The sequence below is a fragment of the Microcaecilia unicolor genome, chromosome 2 (assembly GCF_901765095.1).
Source record: "Microcaecilia unicolor chromosome 2, aMicUni1.1, whole genome shotgun sequence".
NCBI classification, from domain to species: domain Eukaryota; kingdom Metazoa; phylum Chordata; class Amphibia; order Gymnophiona; family Siphonopidae; genus Microcaecilia; species Microcaecilia unicolor.
The window spans coordinates 559,541,000-559,565,619 of record NC_044032.1 but is presented as its reverse complement, the minus strand read 5'-3'; the positions used below and the strand labels follow the sequence as shown (position 1 = coordinate 559,565,619).

The 24,620-nt window shown below is 44.1% G+C and overlaps 1 protein-coding gene across 1 annotated transcript in view; it reads left to right on the top strand.

Annotated features, from left to right (window-relative positions):
* The first annotated feature begins 13,287 nt into the window (after positions 1-13,287).
* Positions 13,288-24,620, top strand: part of PPAT (phosphoribosyl pyrophosphate amidotransferase) — a 69,528-nt gene continuing 58,195 nt past the window's right edge. Inside the window, exons 1-3 of the mRNA XM_030191429.1 lie at positions 13,288-13,625; positions 16,511-16,577; positions 18,246-18,452. Coding sequence (XP_030047289.1) covers positions 13,498-13,625; positions 16,511-16,577; positions 18,246-18,452 — 402 coding nt within the window. The 5' untranslated portion in view covers positions 13,288-13,497. The remainder of the gene's footprint in view (positions 13,626-16,510; positions 16,578-18,245; positions 18,453-24,620) is intronic.

The following is a 24,620-nucleotide window of genomic DNA, read 5'->3' as shown; positions in this document are numbered from 1 at the left end:
TTGTACTGTTTAAAATTAATAAACACATTTAAATATAAGAAGATGGTTTGGGGGGGGGGGGCATGAGTTTGTGGAAGGGCCCATCCAAAACACCGAGTGTGGCTAGCCTCTAAGCAAATCTATTTTTTGTTCTCATTTGGCATTTGTACCTGTAAACATATGGCATTTTATCCTAACAGAGCTTTTCCCCCCTTCTGTATGTACAGAAAAAAAAATCTCTTTTAATGAAGAAAGCTGAACGCACGGGCAGCACCTGTTCCAGAGAGGTAAAGAGGCCATGAAACCTCCTTGGTCGCAGCAGCAGCAGGAGGAAGAGAGTCGGAGACCGGAGTGAGTGACAGCAAGCTGGGATATACCAAGGACAGCCTAGGGTACGGGGTGGGAGGTAATGGTAGGCAGACCAGGCTATCCTGGACTAGCAGTGCTGCAGGGAGCGGTGCAAGCAAGGAGGTTGGATTGGCGTCTTTTCGGAAGCGCCCCGGTGATTCCAAAGAGGTTTAATAGTCAGGAGACCAAGTGATGTCAAAACGTTGAAACCAATTAGGTCCGTCTCAGTTTCCCCTTCCCCGGGCAGCCGTCGTCACCGTACTCGCAAAACAAAGCAAGCAAACCTATGAGCTGCTGCATCCACGTTGTCGCTCTTTATTGTTGGTAGCATTTGTATGTAATTTCAGTTATATTTTCAAACATACTGGCTTTTGTAGTGTTGCAGGAATTGAGATAGGAATTTGTGATACTTCAGGAGTCAGACAGCACACACCAGAATGAGAGAGTAATCTTCTTTATTTGCCAGCAAACAAAGCAGGACATCAGTTCTAGCTCTCTTCTCTCTCTCTCAGCTCTCTGGGTCTTTCTCTCAGCTCTCTGTGTCTTTGTCTCAGCTCTCTGTCTCAGCTCTCTTCTTATGCTGTCTTCTCCTTCTTCTGTCTGTTCCTTCTGTCCTTCTCTTTCTTCTGAGCTCCTTCTGACGTAAACTGCTTCTTCTCCCACTTAAATACAGTTCTATCTAGCCTAGCCTAGCCTAGCCTAGCCCCCTTACTCTCCAATTGGTTAAGGAATAGATTGATTACCTTGCCTCAACCAATCATTACCTTAAAAATATCAGTTACATAGGTTTCAGACATCCTAAACTGACCTGTGACCTGGGGCCCCTTACACCAGACATTTGGTCTCCAGAACTCTTACATGTTATTATGATTGATTTCTCATTCCTAGTACTAACTACTAACTAAACTCTGGCATTCATTAAAGAGGTCAAAAGCCAATCTTACTTAATAGCATACGTATCAGGTTATCACTTTCAAGACCATTTCTACATTTTACCTATAATTAATCAAGGAGAAGAGAGCTGACTAGTCCTGACCTCTTCACCTATCAGCTTATACATTGAACCAGCCAGAACTATGGCTAAGTCAAACCATATGCTGATCTCCTCAACTGCAGTCTTAAACAGCAGACAAAGGATCATTTTAAAAGTAACACAGAGTTGAACAAACATCCTACATAGAAATTACAGAGAATAAAACATATTCTAAAATACACAGAATCAGTATTCCTTATAAGCAAGAACTTCTAAATTCTAATCTATTGCCTCTCTCTCTAAATAGTATTTTCTATCTAAGCATTTTTCTATTTAATCCTAAACAAACTGCCTGCTTACAAAACTATTCAGTATGCCTAATAATGTACAGATGTTGAGCCAGCTTTCATCATTCACCAGGGTGAAAGAAATTCCTGTCTCTGACCTTTTTAACCCTTTTGCTCGACAGCTAGAGTTCTAGTAATTAACTCCAGCCTGCATTCCTTCACTACTTGCAGAGTAAAGAGTTGAAATTTGAAATAAGAATTCAATTCAAATACCAAGCTTTTAACAGAATTAACCCTTCATATGATTTCTCAGAATTATTCTTTGCCCACTGCCTCATTCCCCCCTTTGAGACTAAAATCAGCTTATGCAGAGATAAGTCTCACAACTCAAACTCTGGAGATTATAGTGATCCTAACTGGGAATAGACTTGTGAATCACCATTACCCTACTTGTTAAGGTCCGACGGCATACTGCCGAAGCACATGAGGCCAGGAAACAAAACAACAACCCTGCTAAAACTAAGACTATTAGGGAAATAAACAAGGGACGTATCCAGGAGGTCAATGACCACCACCAGGAGGTAAGGTCTAATCCTCCTCGGTAATCTTCCACATTAAGGCTAGCCAACTGTAGGACTTTATCCATGGCATGCCTAACTACATGCGTCCTATTTATGACAATAGTACAGCACTCTGAAGAATTTAGCACTGTACAGAGGCCACCCTGAGCTGCAAAGAGGTAGTCAAGGCCCATACGATTATACCGAGAAACTATACTTAATTCATTAATTTGATCCTGCAATGCATTGACTACCACGTTCAGCTCATGAACTAAAACATGGAGTAGGGACTGAAGTCTCCGGGTAGCCATACCTAGTTCAGTAATACCCGCTACCGGGCCTCCAATTGGAATCCAGGCCGTGGCAGAAAGGGCTACAAGTCTCTTTTTAGTCAGAGGATAAGTAGAGTTGATATACTGGAGGGCTAATTCAATCGCCTCATCCTCTGTGGCAACGGAGGAGGGTAAGGACAAAGCCTCTCGCTTAGAGCGGTGCGGGGATAGTGGCTTGAGAGGAATAACTTTAGGAAAATAATTCAAGGTTACCAATACACAAAAATCATATGTGGAGGGAAGAACCATGTGGAGGACATTATCACAGAGCCAGTAATGACCAAGGAGAGGGTGAGGAAAGTTCCCAATAAATGTTGGCTCAGGCTGGACAGGGTACTTAGGGTGCCCATAATGCGAGCCCCTATCCCAGGGGGAACGAAGACGAAATGGAGACTTTGCACACCATAGGCGCCAATCCCCAATTGTGACAGGCTGCTCATTTGTTAGTAACTCTTCATACCCCGGGGACTTATGAAAGTAGAAAATAAGCTTGGACACTATAGTCTTCTCAGTGGTACGCTTAGGAGCCAGATAATCACCTGGGTCATAATCTACAGGTATGGTAGTAGGGCACATAGGAGTACCTGGAGAAACTACCCACACAGATTCTCCTTTTTCTGGGAGAACATTAGTATAGTTACAGGGAATGGGAAGAACAGTTGAGATGCTTCTTGTTAAACAAAACACTCCAGAGGCTGGATAGGGAGACGTAAAAACTGGCCTTAGAGAAGAGTCAGAGGGGGAAGTAGCATTATAAAAGGACCACCAAGTATAATCCTGGCTCCAAGGACCTGAACTCGAAAAGTAGGGAGGTATAAGAGCTGGGAGTTGCACAGGGACAGGTACAGCTGGGACATCTGTGGTATAAGGAGAAAATCGGGAACACACAATACAAGGGGAAGTAATCTTTGCCTGGCTAATTAATTCCTGGACTGAGTGTAACCAAAGGTTGGAGCGAGTTGGGGTATTAGGAACAAGGAGGCAAGGAGTAGAAAACAACAAAAGCATCCAAACTACTAACATTTTCTTTCTTCCTAATCTAAAACAAATACAGCAAACTAATTAGGCAATAATATTTCAACAGTCTGTGCTAATCACAGATTACTCTCATATAGTGTTCTCAGTCTGAGTTCTTATACCAGTTGGGATAGACCCTCAACTGACAAGGATCAAGCTTTCAAAATTCCAAGAAAGCCAGAATCAGGCAAGAAAGAGTCTCAGTGTGAAGCCGAAGTTCAGCCGCTCCTGCAGTATACAGTTGACCCTTCTTTTCAGCTAGTAGATTCTTTGGTTCGGGTCAAGCGCAACTTCAATGGCTCCGCTGGATCTCTTTCTGCTCTCCACTGTCTAGGCTCCGTCTGATCCGTGCTGGGCTCAGTCTGGTCAGCAGACTTAATTCGAGACCAATGGACCCATGGAGTTATCCCTACGACCTTCACAGCTGCAGGGGTAGAAAGCAAAACAGTAAAAGGTCCTTTCCATCGGGGCCCCAAAGGCTGAAGCCTCCAATCTTTCACCCAAACTCTATCCCCTGGCAGGAAGGAATGTACCTGAGCCTGGAAGGGGACAGGGTTTATTTCTCTCACATAAGACTGAAGCTCAGAAATTATCTTTCCCAAGAGGGCTACCTGCTCCTGCACCTGGGCAGACCCTAAAATCCCTATGTCTCCCTTAATTCCCTGTAAAATGGCTGGGGGCTTCCCATACACAATTTCAAAGGGAGAGAGGGCTGTTCCTTTAGTTGGGGTGCATCGGAGGCGGAAGAGGGCTAGTGGCAATGCCTGTGGCCATTTCAATTGGGTTTCCTGACAAATCTTTGCTAGGCTATTTTTCAAGGTTCTGTTTGCCCGCTCAACCTGCCCTGAACTCTGGGGACGGTAGGCACAATGCAATTTCCAGGTAATGCGCAATGCGCAATGCGCGGGACAGGGCCTGAAGTGTAGCTTCAACAAAGGCGGGACCATTATCTGAACCTATGGCAAGGGGCAGTCCATACCTGGGGATGACATCCCTAAGGAGAGCCCGAGCTACTTCTGTGGCTTTCTCAGTGACTGTAGGATATGCTTCCACCCACCCAGAAAAGGTACAGACCATGACTAAGAGATATCGGAGCCTACCGCTCCTGGGCATTTCTGTGAAGTCTATAACTAGGGACTCAAAGGGTGTTAGTCCTCTAGACTGAACTCCTGGTGGAATACGGGGTCCCTGACGAGCATTATTCTGGGCACAGAGAGTACATCGGGCAGAGGCAGTGGCAACCAGACTATCCAATCCTTCCAGCACCACTACTCGATTGAGTAGGCGGGCTAGTGCTGTTTTCCCTAAGTGTGATAGGTCATGAGCTTGAGACACTACAGGCCAAGCTAGGTGGCGTGGCACCAGAACTCTGGTATCAGGGAGATGTAACCAGCCATCAGGTCTCCTTACTGCACCTTCTTCTTGAGCCCATTTCTCTTCCATTTGGGTATACATAGGCGTCCATTCTTGCAATCGGATTTGGAACAGGGGGGTCACAGTACTTGCTGGGGGTCCTCGAGCAGCTTCCTTGGCCACCCGATCAGCATGGCGGTTCCCTCGGGCCACTGGAGTATCTACCCTTTGGTGTCCCCTGCAGTGAATGACAGCTACCTTCTTAGGGGCCCACACAGCCTCTAGCAGCTGAAGTATTTCAGGTCCATACTTAACAGGTTGGCCTGCAGCATTTATGAGTCCCTTTTCCTTATACAAAGCTCCATGAGCATGTAGAGTTGTAAAAGCATACTTGGAATCAGTATAAATGTTGGTCACCAGTCCTGCTGCTAACTCCAGAGCTCGTATGAGGGCCACAAGTTCTGCTTTCTGGGCTGAAGTTCCTTGGGGCAGGGCTCTTGCTTCTATCACCTTGTCCTCTCTCACCACAGCATAGCCTGCCAATCGCTTGGAGTTCTCCACATAACTGCTTCCATCTGTAAAATAAATTACATCTGGGTCCCTCCAAGGAACATCTTTAAGATCTGGTCGACTGGAATACACTTCATCCATGGTTTGGATACAGTCATGATCTGGTGGTCCCTCAGATGCTGGCAAAAGAGTGGCAGGATTAAATGTAGCCACTGTTTCCAGGTGTATCCGTGGATTCTCACACAAACTAGCTTGGTACTTAACCATGCGGTTATTTGTAAACCAGTGGTTGCCCTTATACTCCATGAGGGTGAGAACTGCATGGGGGACTTTAACAACCAGTTCTTGCCCCAAGGTCAACTTATCAGCTTCCTGGACCAGTAAGGCTGTTGCTGCAATGGCCCTCATGCAGGCTGGCCATCCTTTAGCCACTCCATCCAGCTGTTTAGACAGGTATGCAACAGGCCTCTGCCAGGATCCCATCATCTGGGTCAGCACCCCCAGAGCAACCCCCTGTCGCTCGTGGACATACAATGAGAAAGGTTTCTCCACATCAGGAAGGCCTAACGCAGGGGCTTGGAGTAGGGCTTTCTTTATGGCAATGAAGGATTGTTGAGCAGTAGGTCCCCATTCAAATGGTTCCTTTTCACCCCCCTTTGTGGCCTGGTAAAGGGGTTTCGCCATCAATGCAAAATTTGGAATCCAAATTCTGCAGAATCCGGCTGCTCCCAGAAATTCCCTAACTTCTCTTCTGGACTTGGGTTGGGGAATTGCAGCAACTGCTTGCTTCCTACTAGCATCCAGTCTCCGACTTCCCTGGGAAATACAAAAGCCCAGATACTTCACTTCTGACTGACAAAGTTGGGCCTTGAGCGTGATACCTTATAGCCTGCATCCAAGAGTAGCTCCAGCAATTCTCTAGTAGCCTCAAAACACTCTTCCTGAGTCACTGCTGCAATCAAGAGGTCATCTACATACTGGAGTAAAACTCGCCTGGAAGGCTCAGATTTAAAAGTCTTAAGGTCTTGCCCTAGGGCAGTCCCAAAAATGGTGGGGGAGTTCTTGAACCCCTGTGGCAGGCGGGTCCATGTATACTGAAGCTTCCTTCCTGTTACTGGGTTTTCCCATTGAAAGGCAAAAAGCAATTGACTGGCGGGGGCCACCCGAATACAAAAGAAGGCATCTTTTAGATCTAGTGTTGTGAAATGGGTAGCTCCAGAAGGTATCAATCCTAGCAGGACATATGGATTAGGCACTACAGGGTGTAATGAGATAGTGGATTTGTTAACCACTCGTAAGTCTTGGACTGGCCGGTAATCCTCAGTCCCTGGCTTCTGAACTGGCAATAGTGGCGTATTCCATGGAGACTGGCAAGGACGAATAATTCCATGGGATAACAGACGATTCAGATGTGCTTGAATCCCTTCCAGAGCCTTTCTGGGAATTGGGTATTGGCGAAGATGGATTGGCCGGGCACTTGGAAGTAAATCTACATGTACAGGAGGAATATTTCGGGCCAACCCTGGGGGATTATCTTCTGCCCATACCCCACTGACCTGAAAGCTGTCTGCCAGGGGTAGGTCAACTTGGCCCTGCGACTGATGCAGCCGCCATTCTTCTTCAAGAGGGCAGCAGAAACTCAATATACCCTTAGGGCTGGATGTCGGGGGCCGAAAGGAGACTGAAGTCTGGCCATCAGAGTCAAAGGAAATTTGGGCCCTAAGCTTGGACAGCAGGTCTCGGCCTAACAAAGGGATTGGACAGTCTGGCATATACAGGAATTCATGAGTGACTATGTGTGAGCCTAATTGGCATCTACGGGTTGTCAGGAAGGGCCTCCGGTTCTGCACCCCCGTGGCTCCCACCACTCGGACAGTTTTTCCAGACACAGGCGCTAATCGCTCCGTCACAACAGAATGTTCAGCTCCTGTATCAATCATGAATGGAATTGAGCGGCTCCCTATAGTTAGCTTGACCATAGGTTCCTGGGAGCCCAGTTTGTAGGAACCCGGTCTGTCCTATTCGTCCCATTCTGCCATCTCGGCTATCCCGATGATGTCAGATTCAGGAGGCTCATATCTTCCCTCTCGAACTCGGCCTCGGCTTCCTCGATCTCCTGGTCCCCTTCTCAGTCCCTGGCGCCTCTGGGGGCATTCATCTTTCCAGTGCCCTCTTTCCTTACAGTAGGCACACTGGTCCCTCTCCAATCTTGGTCTGGGATTCTCCCCCCTTGGCCGGGATTGATTGAAGGAATCTCGGGGCCTGGCTGGTGGTCCGGGGTCCCACTTTGGCTTCCCATTAGCTAGAGGTCGACCTCGGTTAAGGGTGGAATTAGTAATGGCTGCCGCTAAAAGGTCGGCCTTCTTCTGCATCTTCCGGTCAGCCTCTCGGCGCACCTCCTGATCTCTATTAATGAAAACCTTGGTTGCGATCTCAATTAGCTGGGTGGTATTCATCCCTGCGAATCCCTCCTGACGCTGCAACTTCTTCCGGATATCTGGCATACTCTGGGCCACCAATGCACTATTCACCATTCTCTGGTTTTCTTGGGCTTCAGGGTCAATGGGGTGTATGTTCTGTAGGCTTCAATTAGTCGCTCTAGAAAGGCCCCAGGGGATTCAGTTGCCCCTTGGAGAATTTCAGAGACCTTTGCCAGATTAATGGGCCTCTTTATGCCTTTCCTCATACCTTCCAGCAAGTCCCGGCAATAGCCAGACAACAGTTCATAGTGCTGCCCATCATTTGGATCCCAAGCTGGAGCTGCGCGAGGAAACCGAGCTCTAACCCATCCCTCTGGGTCCTGTGTCCCCCCGGGGACACGCTCTCGCGTGATGGCCTCAGCATTTTGCAAAATCTTCCGCCTCTCCTCAGTTGTGAAGAGGGTCAGGAGAAGTTGTTGACAATCAGTCCAGGTTGGGTTATGGGTGGCCATAATGCTAGCCACTAGGTCCACCACTGCCTGAGGCTTTTCAGTATAAGAGGGGTAATGCGTCTTCCAATTCAGGAGATCGGTGGTTGTGAAGGGTACATACTGATAGGCCTGTGCCTGTATAACCTGACCCTCATTATTAGGATCCGGTCGAGTGATGGTTACCTGTCGGAGTGGCAGAACTCTCGAGGAGGTGGGAATGGAATCTGAGGTAGAGCTAGGAGCTACCCTCCTATCATGCTCAAAGGTGATTGCAGCAGGTCTAACCCATTCAGGGGAGGTAGGTTGAAACCCTGAGGGATGGGGAGGGGTACTCATAGACTGAGAGGTGGTCACAGGTGATTCAGTCCATTGAAAGGGATGCCGGGCCCCTAATGAGTGGGTAGGGGTATTAGAAGGAGAGGCTGGGCTGTCGGGAGTTGAGGAGTCAGGGAGTGGAACCCAAAACGGGTCTTCAGAGGTTAACAGGAGAGGATGTGGCACAGATGCGCCATGCCCCCTCCCTACCCATCTTCAAATCTCTGCTTAAAACTCACCTCTTCTATGCTGCCTTCAGCACCTAACCGCTCTAGATAGACAGAATGCCCCTATCTATCCACTCTATCAGATTAACTGTTCACTCGTCCTCTAGATTGTTCACTTGTCTTTAGATTGTTCTCTTGTCTTTTAGATTGTAAGCTCTTTGAGCAGGGACCGTCCTTCTATGTCTAAATTGTACAGCGCTGCGTAACCCTAGTAGCGCTTTAGAAATGCTAGTTAGTAGTAGTAGGCCGGGTGAAAAGTCCAACCTAGGGTGTGGCAGGTTTGGCACAGGAGGGGAAGAACTATCCGGAGAAGCCTGTGCTGGAGAAGCTTGGGCTGGGCGGCGTGGATCTCTGGGGGTGGCACGGAACCCCAACAATGGGCCATAAGGTGGTGGCTCAAGGTCTGAGGGGTCATCAGAGAGTATGGGTTTCTCGGACAGGGTAGGGGCGGAAGCCACCGATTGGGTGGTAGGCTTCCTAGGGCTCTTTCCCTCTTCTAGTTTAGATTTTCTAATCTTTCTTTGAACACGGCCTAACATGAATTTTACTGGGGATCCCATATAAGTTTTCAACCAAGAGGGAGGGTCAGTCACAAGGCTATCCCAGGAATCTATATAAGGGAGTTGTTCAGAATATTCTGGTTCTCCTACAACTATGCTGTAGACCTTCCGGATTACTTCAATATCTAAGCTGCCACTAGGGGGCCACCCCACTCCCATAGATGGCCACTCAACTTCACACAAGGTTCTTAAAGTACTTGAGCTTAAAGTCTGTCCATAGTCATTAATTAAAAATCCTTTTTTAAAGTTCTTAAGCATACAATCTAGGGGGGTAGCAATTTGTCTAGATGATGTCCCACCCATAATGCTTACAGTTACAACACACAAAAAGGGAGGGAATTTTTTTTTTTTTTTTGAGAGTGCAGTAAGGGGTCCCCACTCTTTTAACATTCACGCATCACACATTCTGCACAAAAAAACCCACCCAACAATTTCAGATTTCTCAGATACAGATAAGCTCAAGCGTTTTCGCTTCTAGTCCCCGCGACTAGAAGGTACTAGGGCCTTCGCTGAGAGTTGATCAGGCTCTCCTTCCTCAATTTTTGAGGGGCTGATTTACAATTTTCTAGCTAGAATTACAATACAAAATACAGAATACATACCCGGCGAATGTTCTCCAGTCAGTTGGGTGCTGGGATTAATGCAGGATTGATCCCACTGCTGCCACCAAGAATTGTTGCAGGAATTGAGATAGGAATTTGTGATACTTCAGGAATCAGACAGCACACACCAGAATGAGAGAGTAATCTTCTTTATTTGCCAGCAAACAAAGCAGGACATCAGTTCTAGCTCTCTTCTCTCTCTCTCAGCTCTCTGGGTCTTTCTCTCAGCTCTCTGTGTCTTTGTCTCAGCTCTCTTCTTATGCTGTCTTCTCCTTCTTCTGTCTGTTCCTTCTGTCCTTCTCTTTCTTCTGAGCTCCTTCTGACGTAAACTGCTTCTTCTCCCACTTAAATACAGTTCTATCTAGCCTAGCCTAGCCTAGCCTAGCCTAGCCCCCTTACTCTCCAATTGGTTAAGGAATAGATTGATTACCTTGCCTCAACCAATCATTACCTTAAAAATATCAGTTACATAGGTTTCAGACATCCTAAACTGACCTGTGACCTGGGGCCCCTTACACCAGACATTTGGTCTCCAGAACTCTTACATGTTATTATGATTGATTTCTCATATTCCTAGTACTAACTACTAACTAAACTCTGGCATTCATTAAAGAGGTCAAAAGCCAATCTTACTTAATAGCATACGTATCAGGTTATCACTTTCAAGACCATTTCTACATTTTACCTATAATTAATCAAGGAGAAGAGAGCTGACTAGTCCTGACCTCTTCACCTATCAGCTTATACATTGAACCAGCCAGAACTATGGCTAAGTCAAACCATATGCTGATCTCCTCAACTGCAGTCTTAAACAGCAGACAAAGGATCATTTTAAAAGTAACACAGAGTTGAACAAACATCCTACATAGAAATTACAGAGAATAAAACATATTCTAAAATACTACTTTCATAAGTCCCCGGGGTATGAAGAGTTATTAACAAATGAGCAGCCTGTCACAATTGGGGATTGGCGCCTATGGTGTGCAAAGTCTCCATTTCGTCTTCGTTCCCCCTGGGATAGGGGCTCGCATTATGGGCACCCTAAGTACCCTGTCCAGCCTGAGCCAACATTTATTGGGAACTTTCCTCACCCTCTCCTTGGTCATTACTGGCTCTGTGATAATGTCCTCCACATGATTCTTCCCCCTACATATGATTTTTGTGTATTGGTAACCTTGAATTATTTTCCTAAAGTTATTCCTCTTAAGCCACTATCCCCGCACCGCTCTAAGCGAGAGGCTTTGTCCTTACCCTCCTCCGTTGCCACAGAGGATGAGGCGATTGAATTAGCCCTCCAGTATATTAATTCTACTTATCCTCTGACTAAAAAAGAGACTTGTAGCCCTTTCTGCCACGGCCTGGATTCCAATTGGAGGCCCGGTAGCGGGTATTACTGAACTAGGTATGGCTACCCGGAGACTTCAATCCCTACTCCATGTTTTAGTTCATGAGCTGAACGTGGTAGTCAATGCATTGCAGGATCAAATTAATGAATTAAGTATAGTTTCTAGGTATAACCGTATGGGTCTTGACTATCTCTTTGCAGCCCAGGGTGGTCTCTGCACAGTGTTAAATTCTTCAGAGTGCTGTACTATTGTCATAAATAGGACGCATGTAGTTAGGCATGCCATGGATAAAGTCCTACAGTTGGCCAGCCTTAATGTGGAGGATTACCGAGGAGGATTAGACCTTACCTCCTGGTGGTGGTCATTGACCTCCTGGATACGTCCCTTGTTCATTTCCCTAATAGTCTTAGTTTTAGCAGGGTTGTTGTTTTGTTTCCTGGCCTCATGTGCTTCGGCAGTATGCCGTCGAACCTTAACAAGTAGGGTAATGGTGATTCACAAGTCTATTCCTAATTAGGATCACTATAATCTCCAGAGTTTGAGTTGTGAGACTTATCTCTGCATAAGCTGATTTTAGTCTCAAAGGGGGGAATGAGGCAGCGGGCAAAGAAAGTGTTAACTCTGAGAAATGATATTAAAAGCTTGAAGTTAGAATTCTAACTTTTTACTTTGCAACTAAAGTGAAGGTATGCCAGATGGTTCATATTATTTCAATGTCTAGCTTGGCCGAGCTAAGGTTAGGAAAGGTCAGTGAGAAATGAAACTCTGTCCCTTGTGAATTGCCAATGCTAGCTGGCACAGCTGTAAACTATTATGAATGAATAAAGGAATGAGCCAGACATATGATTAATTGTAGTTTAAAATGCTTAGATAGAAAATACTATTTAGAGAGAGAGAGGCAATAGATTAGTATTTACAAGTTTTTGATATTTAGAATATGTCTTATAAGAAATACTGATTCTGTGTAAATTAATAAGGTTTGTGTCTGTGTAGAATATCTGTTAAATTCTGTATTACTCTTTGTCTGCTGTTTAAGAGGTCAAGCAAGGACTGCATTGAGGAGATCAACATGTGGTTTGACTTAGCCATAGTTCTGGCTGGTTCAATGTATAAGCTGATAGGTGAAGAGGTCAGAACTAGTCAGCTCTCTTCTCCTTGATTAATTATAGCTAAGTGTAGGACTGGCCTCCTGGAAGTAATAACCTGATATGTATGCTATTAAGTAAGATTGGCTTTTGACCTCTTTAATGAATGCCAGAGTTTAGTTAGCAGTTAGTACCAGGAATATGAGAAATCAATCATAATAACATGTAAGAGACTGGAGACCAAATGTCTGGCTTAAGGGGCCCCAGGTTAGAGGTCAGTTTGAGGAATACCAAACCTATGTAACTGATATTTTAAAGTAATGATTGGTTGAGGCAAGGTGACCAATCTATTCCTTAACCAATTGGGAGTAAAGGGGGCTAGGCTAGGAGGAGGGCTTAGGACCCTATTTAAGTGGGAGCAGAAGCAGTTTACGTCAGAAGGAGCTCAGAAGAAAGAGAAGGACAGAAGGAACAGACAGAAGAAGGAGAAGACAGCATAAGAAGAGAAGCAGCTGAGACAAAGACACAGAGAGCTGAGAGAAAGAGAAGAGAGCTAGAACTGATGTCTTGCTTTGTTTGCTGGCAAATAAAGAAGATTTTTCTCTCATACTGGTGTGTGCTGTCTGACTCCTGAAGCATCACAAATTCATGCCTCCATTCCTGCAACATAAGAACAGTGAAGAAAAATGAGCACAAACTGCAGCGTTTATAATTGCTGTTTCTACCAGCTACAACCATTTTTGAAGTCGTTTTAATGATATTCAATTGTTTTTTCTTTCCTCCTCCACCTTTTAAGTCACTGAAACAGCTGAACGACAACATGGATGCAATTGCTCACAGGTTTGCTTTGTTTTGAGTGTATGGTAATGACGGGTGCACGGGGGAAGGGAAACAGAGATTAACCAAATTGGCTTCCTTGCTTACAGTGGACTAGATAGGTTCACTTCCACACTCCTGTCTACTAAACCTCCTTGGGCGATTAATTTACTCCCCCCTCCATCCGGTGTACATGGACACGCCTGGGGGCGGGGTAGGGGCGGGAACTATCCGGCGGAAGCGTCGGCGAGGGTGTCGCACGTGTGTGTTTGAAGCATGGAGCTGGAGGAGCTGGGCATCCGAGAGGAGTGTGGGCTCTTCGGCTGCATCACGGCGGGAGAGTGGCCCACGCAGCTGGATGTGCCGCATGTAATTACTCTGGGATTGGTGGGGCTGCAGCACAGGTAATGGCCGGATTTGGGGCCTGGGCCCTGTTTATTTTTCTCTGCATGCAGCGATCCTGCAGCAAGGGACGTTGCAAAGTGTATGGAGAGATTCTTTGAAATGAGAGCGGCTCGGAAGCCAATATAATAAACCTTTCTTCCAGTTTGCAAGGTCTTGTTCTCTGCTAATTTTTCTGCCCCTTAGAAGGTTAATTATCACTGCTTCATAGCGAAAACTATTCTCCAGATATGAGTAGATGTGAGAGTAGATCGGATATGAGAAATCAGATTCGTTTTATATGTGTATTATGCAATTTTCTAGTGATAATTGATCTGTGGCGGTTAAGGGCTCTTGGTGGGTAGCAGAAAGGGTAACTTGGTTTGTGACAGAGTTTTCATTTTTTGTAAGTAGATTAATTAGTATTAGGTTCAAGTAACGTGCATAACCCAGTAGCGCTTTCATGTGGAGCACTGCACATTTAGTGGTTCAAATCTATTTTTAAGGCTTATTAAATTGATAAGTTGCTCCCCAAACGAATCAAACAGGAAAATTATTTTGGGTTTAGTGCCCCTTTTCCGTTGTATTTTTAAATGTCTTTTCAAGAAGTGAAGGTTTGGATGATGGAGAGGAGTTTTGCATAGTTGAAGTATACAAGTTTAAACTACAAAATTTGTCTAGGATGGTTTTTAAATTGCTCCTGTTTATAAATATTTTATTTCCCCCCCCCCCTTTTTTTTTTTTTTTTTACAAAGCTATGCAGCAATGCTGACACAGCCTATTCACTGAGTGAACTGTGTTGACATTACTACACTGGTGCAGCTTTGTACAAAAAAAAAGGGGGGGGGGTAAAAGTCCTATTTACTAAGATTTTTTCCCATTAAAATTGGATAAAACCTTTAGTATATAGACCTTCCATTGCCTTGGGTAGAAAATAAGGTTCATGCGATTTGCTCATGATTACAGGGCGTATGGGTGGGATTTGAACTCAAAACTACTCTGGTTCTCAGTCCCCTGGTTTAACCAGTTATTCCTCCATTCTGTCTGCTTAGTTGTAAGCTGGTACAATTCAACTGCACAGCAGCATAATTTTAATATGTTCCTAGGAGTTATATTGACTTGCCTTTCCCTTGAACCAGTCATGCCCTCTTTTGCTCAGTCCCTGGATCCACCTTTTCTCCTAACACATGATTACTATAGTTCAATATTAGGTATTTAAGAGTGTGCTAGTGTGGAGGAGTAGCCTAGTGGTTAGTGCAGTGGACTTTGATCCTGGGGAACTGAGTTCAGTTCGATTCCCACTGCAGCTCCTTGTGACTCTGGGCAAGTCACTTAACCCTCCATTGCCCCTGGTACAAAATAAGTACCTGAATATATGTAAACCGCTTTGAATGTTGCAAAAACCTCAGAAAGGCAGTATATCAAGTCCCATTTCCCTTTCCCTTGGAACTGAATCAGAAAGATTAGAAGAGGAAGAAATGCAGTGACGTTCTTTGAATGGGCCTTTTACAAAGGCGCACTAGAGATGCCCATATATTCTTATGGCGTCTCTAGAGTTTAGTGCACACTAATCATTAGAACGTGCTAAAAACGCAAGTGCGCCTTTGCAAAAGACCTCCTGAATGAATGTAGAGGTGAGAGAAGCATCTTCACAATTATTCAAGGGAGTAGGTGTGAGCAAAAACTAAATAAATAAAATGGCCATGACTCCTATCGGCTAATAGCTTCCTCCGCACAGATATATGAATTAGATGCACCCTACTTGCACCCCCATCCTTGGATCACAGAAATGCACTTTTGAGTGAATACAGAGGAGGAGAGAGGGGGGCAACTGACACTCCCTGCAGCAAACCTGATCAAAACTGGAGCCCTGTCAGGGAGAAATGTTGGCGTTCTTTTTTTATGTGCATATAAAATTCAATTAAAAAAATATATTTTCCTCGACATGAAAGATGTTTTGGGACTGAACCGTTGATGTGGCATTTGTAATATTGACAAAAATCAAAAATAATGTACAAAAATATAAATTAAATAATTATTGTGTGCTCACTTTTTTAGTGTATATACAGAGACTCAGGAATTGAGACGTAAAACACCTTGTATACATCATTGCACGCCCTGCCTCCTCCTAAACAAACTAAGTAAGGCATGTGTGGGCGTTTTTTCACAGGACTTACACTGATTTGGAGAGGGTTCCTCCCAAAGCTGCTGCACCTTTTGTTCCCCTGAAGATGCCGCTTTGCTGGCGAAACATGGCCCATGTAGGGAACTTGAGAGACTTTTTTTGATTTTTTTTTTTGTTTTCTGTTTTAATTTTGTTTAACAAGCTGCACTAAAAAAGTATTGCACTGACCAGGAAGCAAGATTGGATTTTGCGTGCACGTCAAACAATTGGACTGAAATCTACTGCCTAAGCTAAGTAATAGTATAATATATGCATATAACTGCTGTACTTAAGAGCAAGACCTTACTTAGTTTGTTTAGGAGGAGGCAGGGCGTGCAATGATGTATACAAGGTGTTTTACATCTCAATTCCTGAGTCTCTGTATATACACCAAAAAAAAACTGAGCACACAATAATTATTTAATTTATATTTTTGTACATGATTTTTGATTGTATTGGATTTAATATAGATTTTTGGTTTTTCATATATTGATATATAAGAAACTGAACTTAAAGAGAACCCATTTGTTAGAGCTATTTGTAATATTGCACCAATTTTTAGTTTCATATTGTGAACATCCTTTTTCTTTAAAGTTAGTATCATACACGGTATCAGCATTGGTGACAGGATGGATCATATTTGATTAGCACTGAAGCACAAATAAAATCTAGACAGATATAATGGAGGATGTTTCTTGAGTGTCGTGTGTTCATGTAGTAATGGAAAATTTGTTTTTCCTTCAGAGGTCAGGAGAGTGCTGGTATTGTGACCAGTGATGGAGAAGCTTTGCCAGCATTTAAAATGCATAAGGTAAAGATGTCTCAGCTTCACTAAGTTATTTTAAGCCCAAAAATCATTTTAGGATAATAGAAACAATAGAAGTGCAAATATAGAAAGCAGCAGTTCTCTACTCGCTCCTTGAGACACACCCAGTCTGTTTTTCAGGATATCCACAATGAATATGCGTGAAAGAGGTTTGCATACACTGGGTCCAGTGCTTACAGATCTCTTTTGCATAGTTATTGTGGATATCTGAAAAACAGATTGACTGGGTATGTTCCGACTACTCGAATTAGAACAACTTTCCTGGGGTTGGGGGGTAATAACTGAACATGAGCCACTACTTCTGGGACAGATGACTGGATGCGGCTGGCGTATCTGCTACCTCCTAAGCCTGCTGTTCATCCTCTGCTTTGTGTATTGCTTGTCCAGCAAGTTAGGATTATCCTTTATGATAATTTCAGGTTACTTCCAGTGGTGACGGTCCAGAATAATGGGGGAGTAGGCTTTTAAGATGTACTTTACTTGAGAAAGCGAAGTTAATGTCAGAGCCACAAGATTCCAATTTGACTTTAGGGATTAGCACTTTTGAGTTATTTTACTAAATAGAAAACAGAGATGAACAAGGTAATGTGAGCTCGAATTCTGAAGCCAATCTGATTTCATCTATTCTGATTTGGGCCGTTCTTTCAATAGGATAACCTGCCTTCAACACACGTTTCCAAACCTTAGGATAAAAATAGAATACATTACAAATCAGTGCAACCAATAACCTAGAAAGTTATAGTAGAACTGCTACCGTATATTAGCCTTTTTGTACTGAATTGTTAACATACATGCATTGTTTATATAGTACACTTTGCAGCAGGTCTGACAGAACCTTGTTTTTCTTTTTTAATTCAGAATTTTCCAGCATACATATTCATTTTATTTACCTAGTTATACTTATATGTATTGAAGGCCAAGTGCAGTAAAGACATTCCCCTCAAAACAAAGACAGGGAAAATCCATTAGTACATTAGGATTTCTCGTGACGGTTCTGAATTTGTGCCCAGACGTTTATTCCACGTAGGAGTTGCTTCTGCTGTTTGGGCAGGAATCAGATGAGAGCTGAGTCAGAACTGAAGCTGCACTTGACAGTGCGATAACTTAATTTCAAGGCTCCCAGTATGTTCCCAGTAACAGATGATTGAATCGGCAGAAACTTGAAACATGAGCAGGGTTGCTGTTCCCATAGCTTCTCCCCTAGCTTGTGAGTTGAGAGCCTGGCCAGTTAAGTTCCGAATATCAGCACCTAACCAGCCCAAGTGCTGACTCCACCCCCAAAGTGGCCGGGTTTTTGGTTTGGTGCTAACAGGAAAGATCGACTGTTAAGGGCTATCCAGTCACTTTCAACAGCACTGAAACAGTTCAGTTCTGTTGAAAGTGACTGGATAGCCCTTTACAGGCGATTTAACTGACCAGGGCTGTTTCTAGCTGATTAAATCATGTTTATTATTGGCGCCTATATTTCTAAGTAACTGATTTGAAAAACATCTCTAGGCGCACCTTACAACAGAGAATTCCTGCAAATGTTTTGTGCATTAGCTAGAACAGTCTGAAATGTTCCCCATTTTCTTTCCTGTTTGGAATAGGACATTTAGGCATAAGTGCTGTGTGTCTGTAAGGATTAATCATTTTATCATCTTCTCCTGGAAGGGAATGGGACTGGTTAATCATGTGTTCAGTGAAGAGAATCTGAAAAAGCTCAGCGTCTCAAACCTTGGAATCGGACACACTCGGTATTCCACCACGGGTCACTCTGAGCTGCAGAACTGTCAACCCTTTGTGGTGGAAACTCTCCATGGCAAGATTGCTGTGGCTCACAACGGAGAGCTGGTGAATGCTGTGCGGCTCAGGAGGAAGGTAGGACTGCCTCTGGGAATTGGGAAATGTAGTCGCAGGCTGGCTTACTCTGCAGCAGCTGATTGGGCCTTAGCACAGTGAGCTTCTGACTAGTGACTGTTTCTTATGTTATAAAGCAGGTGGTCGGGTGGGCTGAATGTGCCCTCTCATGTAATTCAGATGCAATGTCATGTCAGGGCTTGTACTCTGATGACATTGGTCCAGTCCGCTATGTGGAAAGCAGTCCTGAACATTCTTTATTATTAAAACAATAATATAGTGTTAGTCTAAAAGCAGGGGTTTTCAATGCAGTCCTCAGCCAGTTAGGTTTTCAGGCTACCCACAATGAATATGCATGAGATAGATTTGCATACAGTGCAAGCAGTGAGAACCCCTGGTCCAGAGCATCTACAAGTCAGAAATAACTTTATAGTTATTTTGGACTAAAACGATACTTGTAGTCGGTGATTCTTGATTTGATCCTGGGAACCACCAGATCACTCTCGTTTTCAAGTTATTCCGTGTGAATGTGCATGAAACATATTTGCATGCACTGCCTCCACTGATGCAAAGTTATCTGACGCATATTCATTATGGCTAGCCCAATAAACAGAATAACTGGGTTGAGAACCACGATCCTTGCTTTAGTAAGGATGTCCCTGCACACATGTAATGGAGAACAGCGTTGCTTGCCTTGCATTTCTTGGAATCTGTCCATAGTGCGGTGGTATTCACTTTTATTGAAAGAGACCAGGACCACCCAGATTCTTACAGTTTGGCTACTGAATAATTTGAGGTTAGGTTACAAGAAAAAACCAGTAGAGAGGTGTGGCAGCCGTGTTAGTCCACTTTTAAAGGTAATCAATAGAAATAAAACATGGAAAAGAAAATAAGGATACCTTTTTTATTGGACATAACTTAATACATTTCTTGATTAGCTTTCGAAGGTTGCCGTTCTTCGTCAGATCGGAAATAAGCAAATGTTGGTAGATGACAGTATATATAAGTGAAACATCAAAGCATTTCAGTGACAGTCTAACAGGATGGGGGTGGAAAAACAAAAAGTTCTGATGTTTTCCCTCAGCTAGAAGTGCAAAGCTGCATAGCATAACATAGCAAGGGTGCATTACACTCATCACTTTGAAAATGATCCATCATTTCATGCAAAATTCAAAGTGGATTTTCAGTAGAGAACTGTAGTGGGCAGCTCTCCTGTGTAATGTCTAAGCAGCACAGGCTTAAATAAGAGTTGTCTTCTATTCTGCAGTTAAGTGCTCAGGTTTAAAAAAACACAGCTTTGTGTAAAGTAAAAGTATTTTAGTGCATGTAAATGTGTCTTTCTTGCAGAATAACTGTTGGACTAATCAGTAAGGATTGACTGTTCTGTGTGCAGTGTTTGTAGTGTCTTATCCCTCCCATTTTTGGGTCTCGAGTCATGGCACATTGCCATGGTGACAGGGAAGGCCCAAAACTGAGCCATTGTTCTGCTCTTTTATTCATGGCTGCCTGCTGTTGTTCTCCCTCCCCCCCCCCCCCCCCCCCCCCCCACACACCCTTATATGCCTCTAATACCCTGACATGCTAGTGTTTCAGCGTGTACAGCAAGAGGCTCAGATATCAGGTTAAGCCTCTCGAGATCCCTAGAGATCTTCACAATTTTCTATTTCAAGCTGACCTGTAAAGCAAAGAGATCAGAGGAAGTCTACTGGTCCCAAGAGACAGTAGGATTACTACTATAAAATACACAACAGTGGGGATTAATAAAATAAAGGCTTTTATCTTAAAAATTGCCTGGATGGGTATATAGCTATTCGAATATTTGACTGTTTAAAAGACACTATAGTGGCTTTTTCTCTCCTCTCCCTTCTTTTTCTGTGGTGTCTTACACCTATCATTTTATAGTGAAAAGGTTTATTGCTCTATCTATATATCTGCCTCTCTTTGAGTTCTCCCCTTTTTGATATGTACAGTTTCACAACATTCAAAGAATCCAGATTTGTTCAGGCCCATTGTGGTCACGAAGACTCGGCTTCAGAGTCTAATCAGCCGCTTTTCATCTTTCCTTATTTATACATGTTACTTTTTTCTTTTCTTGAAAGGTGTAGAATTTTCTTTAGCTGAAAACTTCTTATCAAGGGAGAGGCCTTTGATCTACATGCTGACCATCCAGGGTCAGAACTTCCTATCATTCGGTACTTTACAGAGAGCAGTAGTTTAGGTTTGGACTTGCTTAGGTCTAACGGCCTTGCTGAGCTGTATTGTGAGATACTGACACCAAGGTCATGACCCTAGATCACCTTTGGAGCTGAAATGAAGGGCCCACATATTGTCCTTGTACTTGTGGAATGTGAGTTCATCTGTCTTTCAGGACCCAGGTTTGGAATTGACAGAGGCCTTCTTGGCAGGGTAGTGTATCGCCATCAGCCAGGGGCAGGCTGACAGTGGTTTGGCCCCTCCCCCCTCCGGGCAATAAGGATCATGGGTCTCAAACCACTTATCAAAAATGATTAAATGGAGAGTGGGCTCCCTACTGCTGTGAGCCCTCAGGCACTGCACTGTTGTCCTAATGGTCAGTCCACCTCTGCCATCAGCACATCAGACTGATTGTTGTTCTTCCACTCTCTTGGGTTTCTTTTTTTTTTTTTAATGTTTTATTTATGCATTTTAATTTTACATTCATGTATCAACATAAACATACAGAAATTCCACTCTCTTGGGTTTCTTGAATGTAAATAACTTTTGCATACAAGCAGAGAGGTATTTTTTAGCTTTAGCATGGGGATGAACTTTTACTGTAGACCTTGGGAAATATGCCCAAGGCATTGATAAGTAGAAGCTATTGACAGGGGGGGGGGGATGTAGCACTCAGTGAAGATAAGTGTCCTGTTTGGAGAAAGAGTTGGTCAGAATTAAAGCTGTGCTTGATAGCTGAACATTTGGACTGCAGTTAATTTTGTGGTAGTATTTCTGCTTCAGTGATGTAAATCCCTTGTTAAAAGTGCTTATTGTTACAGGGATGGTACAGGCAGTTTTAATCATATCACCATAGAAAAGTGATTGTCCTATTCTACAGTCTAATTACATTCTTTCCATGTTATCTTTCCTTATCAGACTGATGTAACATTCAAATAATCCAGATTTTTCCAGGGCTATAAAGACTCAGCATCAGTCTAATCACAAATTCTATAAATGCCATGATTCATAAATGCATAATCAAAAAATGTGCAAGAACCTGTGCATTGTATTCCATGGACTAATGTCCAGAAACCCCCCATTAGGTGTGGGTACATGGATGGAAAGGGGGTCTATTTAGCAATCTACTGATCTAGAGATGTATTCCTTAACAACATGTGCCCTTTCTAGGTTCATCAGTACGCTGTACCTGCACACCCATCCTCATAGCTGAGACCTAAGGATTTAAGCCAGAGCAACACTCCAGAGTGCTGGAGCCATTAGGTCTCGGGTCTGCTCCTAGCTATACACAGCTTTCCAAGGGGGGGGGGCACAGCTGTGGAACAACACAGGCAGGCAAACTAGAAATAAGACAAGAACATTTCTATGTTACAGAGCCTGGTGCATCCAGGAAAGATGACTTCTTTATTAACTTAGAATTGTGGTTTAATACATAGATAATGGTTTGTTCAGAATATGTGTACATTTGTTTCCTCTTCGTTCCTTAATGATGATATGGAGTTTCGTTTTTCTCTTCCTTTCCCTTTCCTATTTTCTTTATAACCTATTACATATTTTTCAGCCTTATCTTGATTTTATTTGTACATTGTTAACCGCTCTGAAGGTACCCCAACCTAAGGTGGTAGATCAAATATTTGATAAACTTGGAATTTGGATGCTAGCAAACATACTAAGGGGAAGAACTAACACAAGTTTGAAGCTTGTAAGCCATAGCACCGATGTGTATGTGTTTGACTCTTCTACATAATCTGTACGTAAACTTTTTCTGTCGTGATACATTTTTACACTTTTTAAAATGTTTTAAAATAAAAGTGTATCTGTTGTGTCCTCTTCCCCTCCTGAATTTCAAAAAGTGTCCTTTCCCAAGATCACTCTTTACATGTGTTTCAACATATTTGTGCCTTATCTATATTCGTGCAGTGCAGTGCTGTGTTTTTTTTTTTTTTTGTTTTTTTTTCTTTTAGGAAAACTCTGCTGGTACTCACATATATGTTCAACTCTAAGGGTTAGATGACTGTTCATAGCTCTGCCCCCTAGAACCATAATTATACATCATACACTTAAAATATCCATGTAAAGTTTACTATTAAATTTTGGTGTTCTCAGTAGCAGTTACACAACTTTCTTTCTGTATCAACTGCTAAGTTCATCAAACTTATAAATGGCAAGTGACCGACTCACCTGCAAATGCGCAGTAGAGACTTCCCTCTCTGTCCCGCCCTCACATCAAGATGTGATGACGTCAAAGGGCGGAACAGAGAGGGAAACGGACGCTGCCATTGCCGCAGGAGCCTGGAGACGAAGGAAGAACATCGCTGGCGCACCAACCTCCAACCACCCCCCCATCCCCGACGTCGTTGCCACCGCTCCCCTCCGTATCGGGCCCCCTGCACTGACATGACAGCGCCTCTCACCTCCGTGTGGAAGCGCTGCCTGCAGTGCTTTCACACGGAGGTGAGAGGCGCTGTCATGTCAGTGCAGGGGGCCCGGCACGGAGGGGGGAGGGAGCGGCGGCGAGGAGGGTAGCTGAACATGGGGAGAGGGCAGGGGGGAGAGAGGAGGGTTGCTGGACATGGGGGAGGGTAGGGGAGAGAGCAGGGGGGGGAGGCCAAGGGAAAGAGGAGGGTTGCTGGATATGGGGGGAAGGCAGGGGAGAGAGGAGGATCGGTGGACGGGGTGAGGGCCAGGGGAGACAGGAGGGCTGCTGGACATGGGGGGGGGGCAGGGGAGAGAGCACGGTTGCTGGACATGGATCGATGGAGGGGAGAGCAGGGGAGAGAGCACGGTTGCTGGACACGGGGGGAGGGCATGGGAGAGCAGGGTTGGTGGACGGGGGGGGGAGGCCAAGGGAAAGAGGAGGGTTGCTGGATATGGGGGGAGGGCAGGGGAGAGAGGATGGTTGGTGGACGAGGGGGGGGGCAGGGGATATAGGAGGGCTGCTGGACATGGAGGTGAGAATTACAACTCTCGCCCGTTTTAACGGGCTTAATGGCTAGTTATTAAATAATACAAAGCCCTTCTTAGAGCCCATATCTTAGCATACCATAACAGCACTGCCAGGACTTAAATCTTATCTATGAAAAGGCAGCACTGCACATATTGTATCGAGATCTGCAACACAATTCCTCTACTGAGAACAGAATAAGCAGGATTGCCACAGATTTCCTATATAGACATTTTATGCTAACAGAATCATTCATCTTTTTCACACATGCAAACAGACAGCAGACCCTCACCAAACAGAACAAGGGGCCACAAATTGGAAATGCATTTCTTTACAAAATACAAAGACATCAGAGATGCATATTTCCCAAAGCTGATATTTATATTAAAAATAAAACACGTTTTCTATCTTTGGGCATTTTATTTGTGCAGTTTGTCCCAGTTTCTCTCCTTTCTCTTCTGTCTTTCCAGGGTCTGGTGTCCATTTGACATTTCTCCTCTTTCTCTCTTCTTCCATAATTCCCCCACATTTGTCTCTGATTTTGCTGTTTTAGCTCTTCCCTCCATTTCTTTTTTGCCTTGTTATCTACTCAAACTTCACACCTTCTTTTTACCTTCCAGTCCTCATTCTCCAAGCTTTTACTTTGTACCTAGATTCATGTACAAAAAAAACTTCAGTAGGGTTTTTTGTATGTGAATATGTTGTACACCCAGAAGAACAACCCTCGCAATCGCCCATATATTCCAAACACAGCGAATGAGACAAAAACGTGGAAGTTCCAAAGTTTCAGCGTGCTTGTCTGACATTGCTGCCTGGATGTCTCAACGCCACCTGAAATTAAATATGACCAAAACCGAGCTTCTCATTTCCCCCCCCAAACCCACGTCCCCGCTCCCCCCATTTTCTATTTCTGTTGATGGCTCTCTCATTCTCCCTGTCTCCTCAGCTCGAAACCTTGGGGTCATCTTTGACTCTTCTCTCTCCTTCTCTGCTCATATCCAGCAGACTGCCAAAACCTGTCGTTTATTTCTTTACAACATCCGTAAAATCCG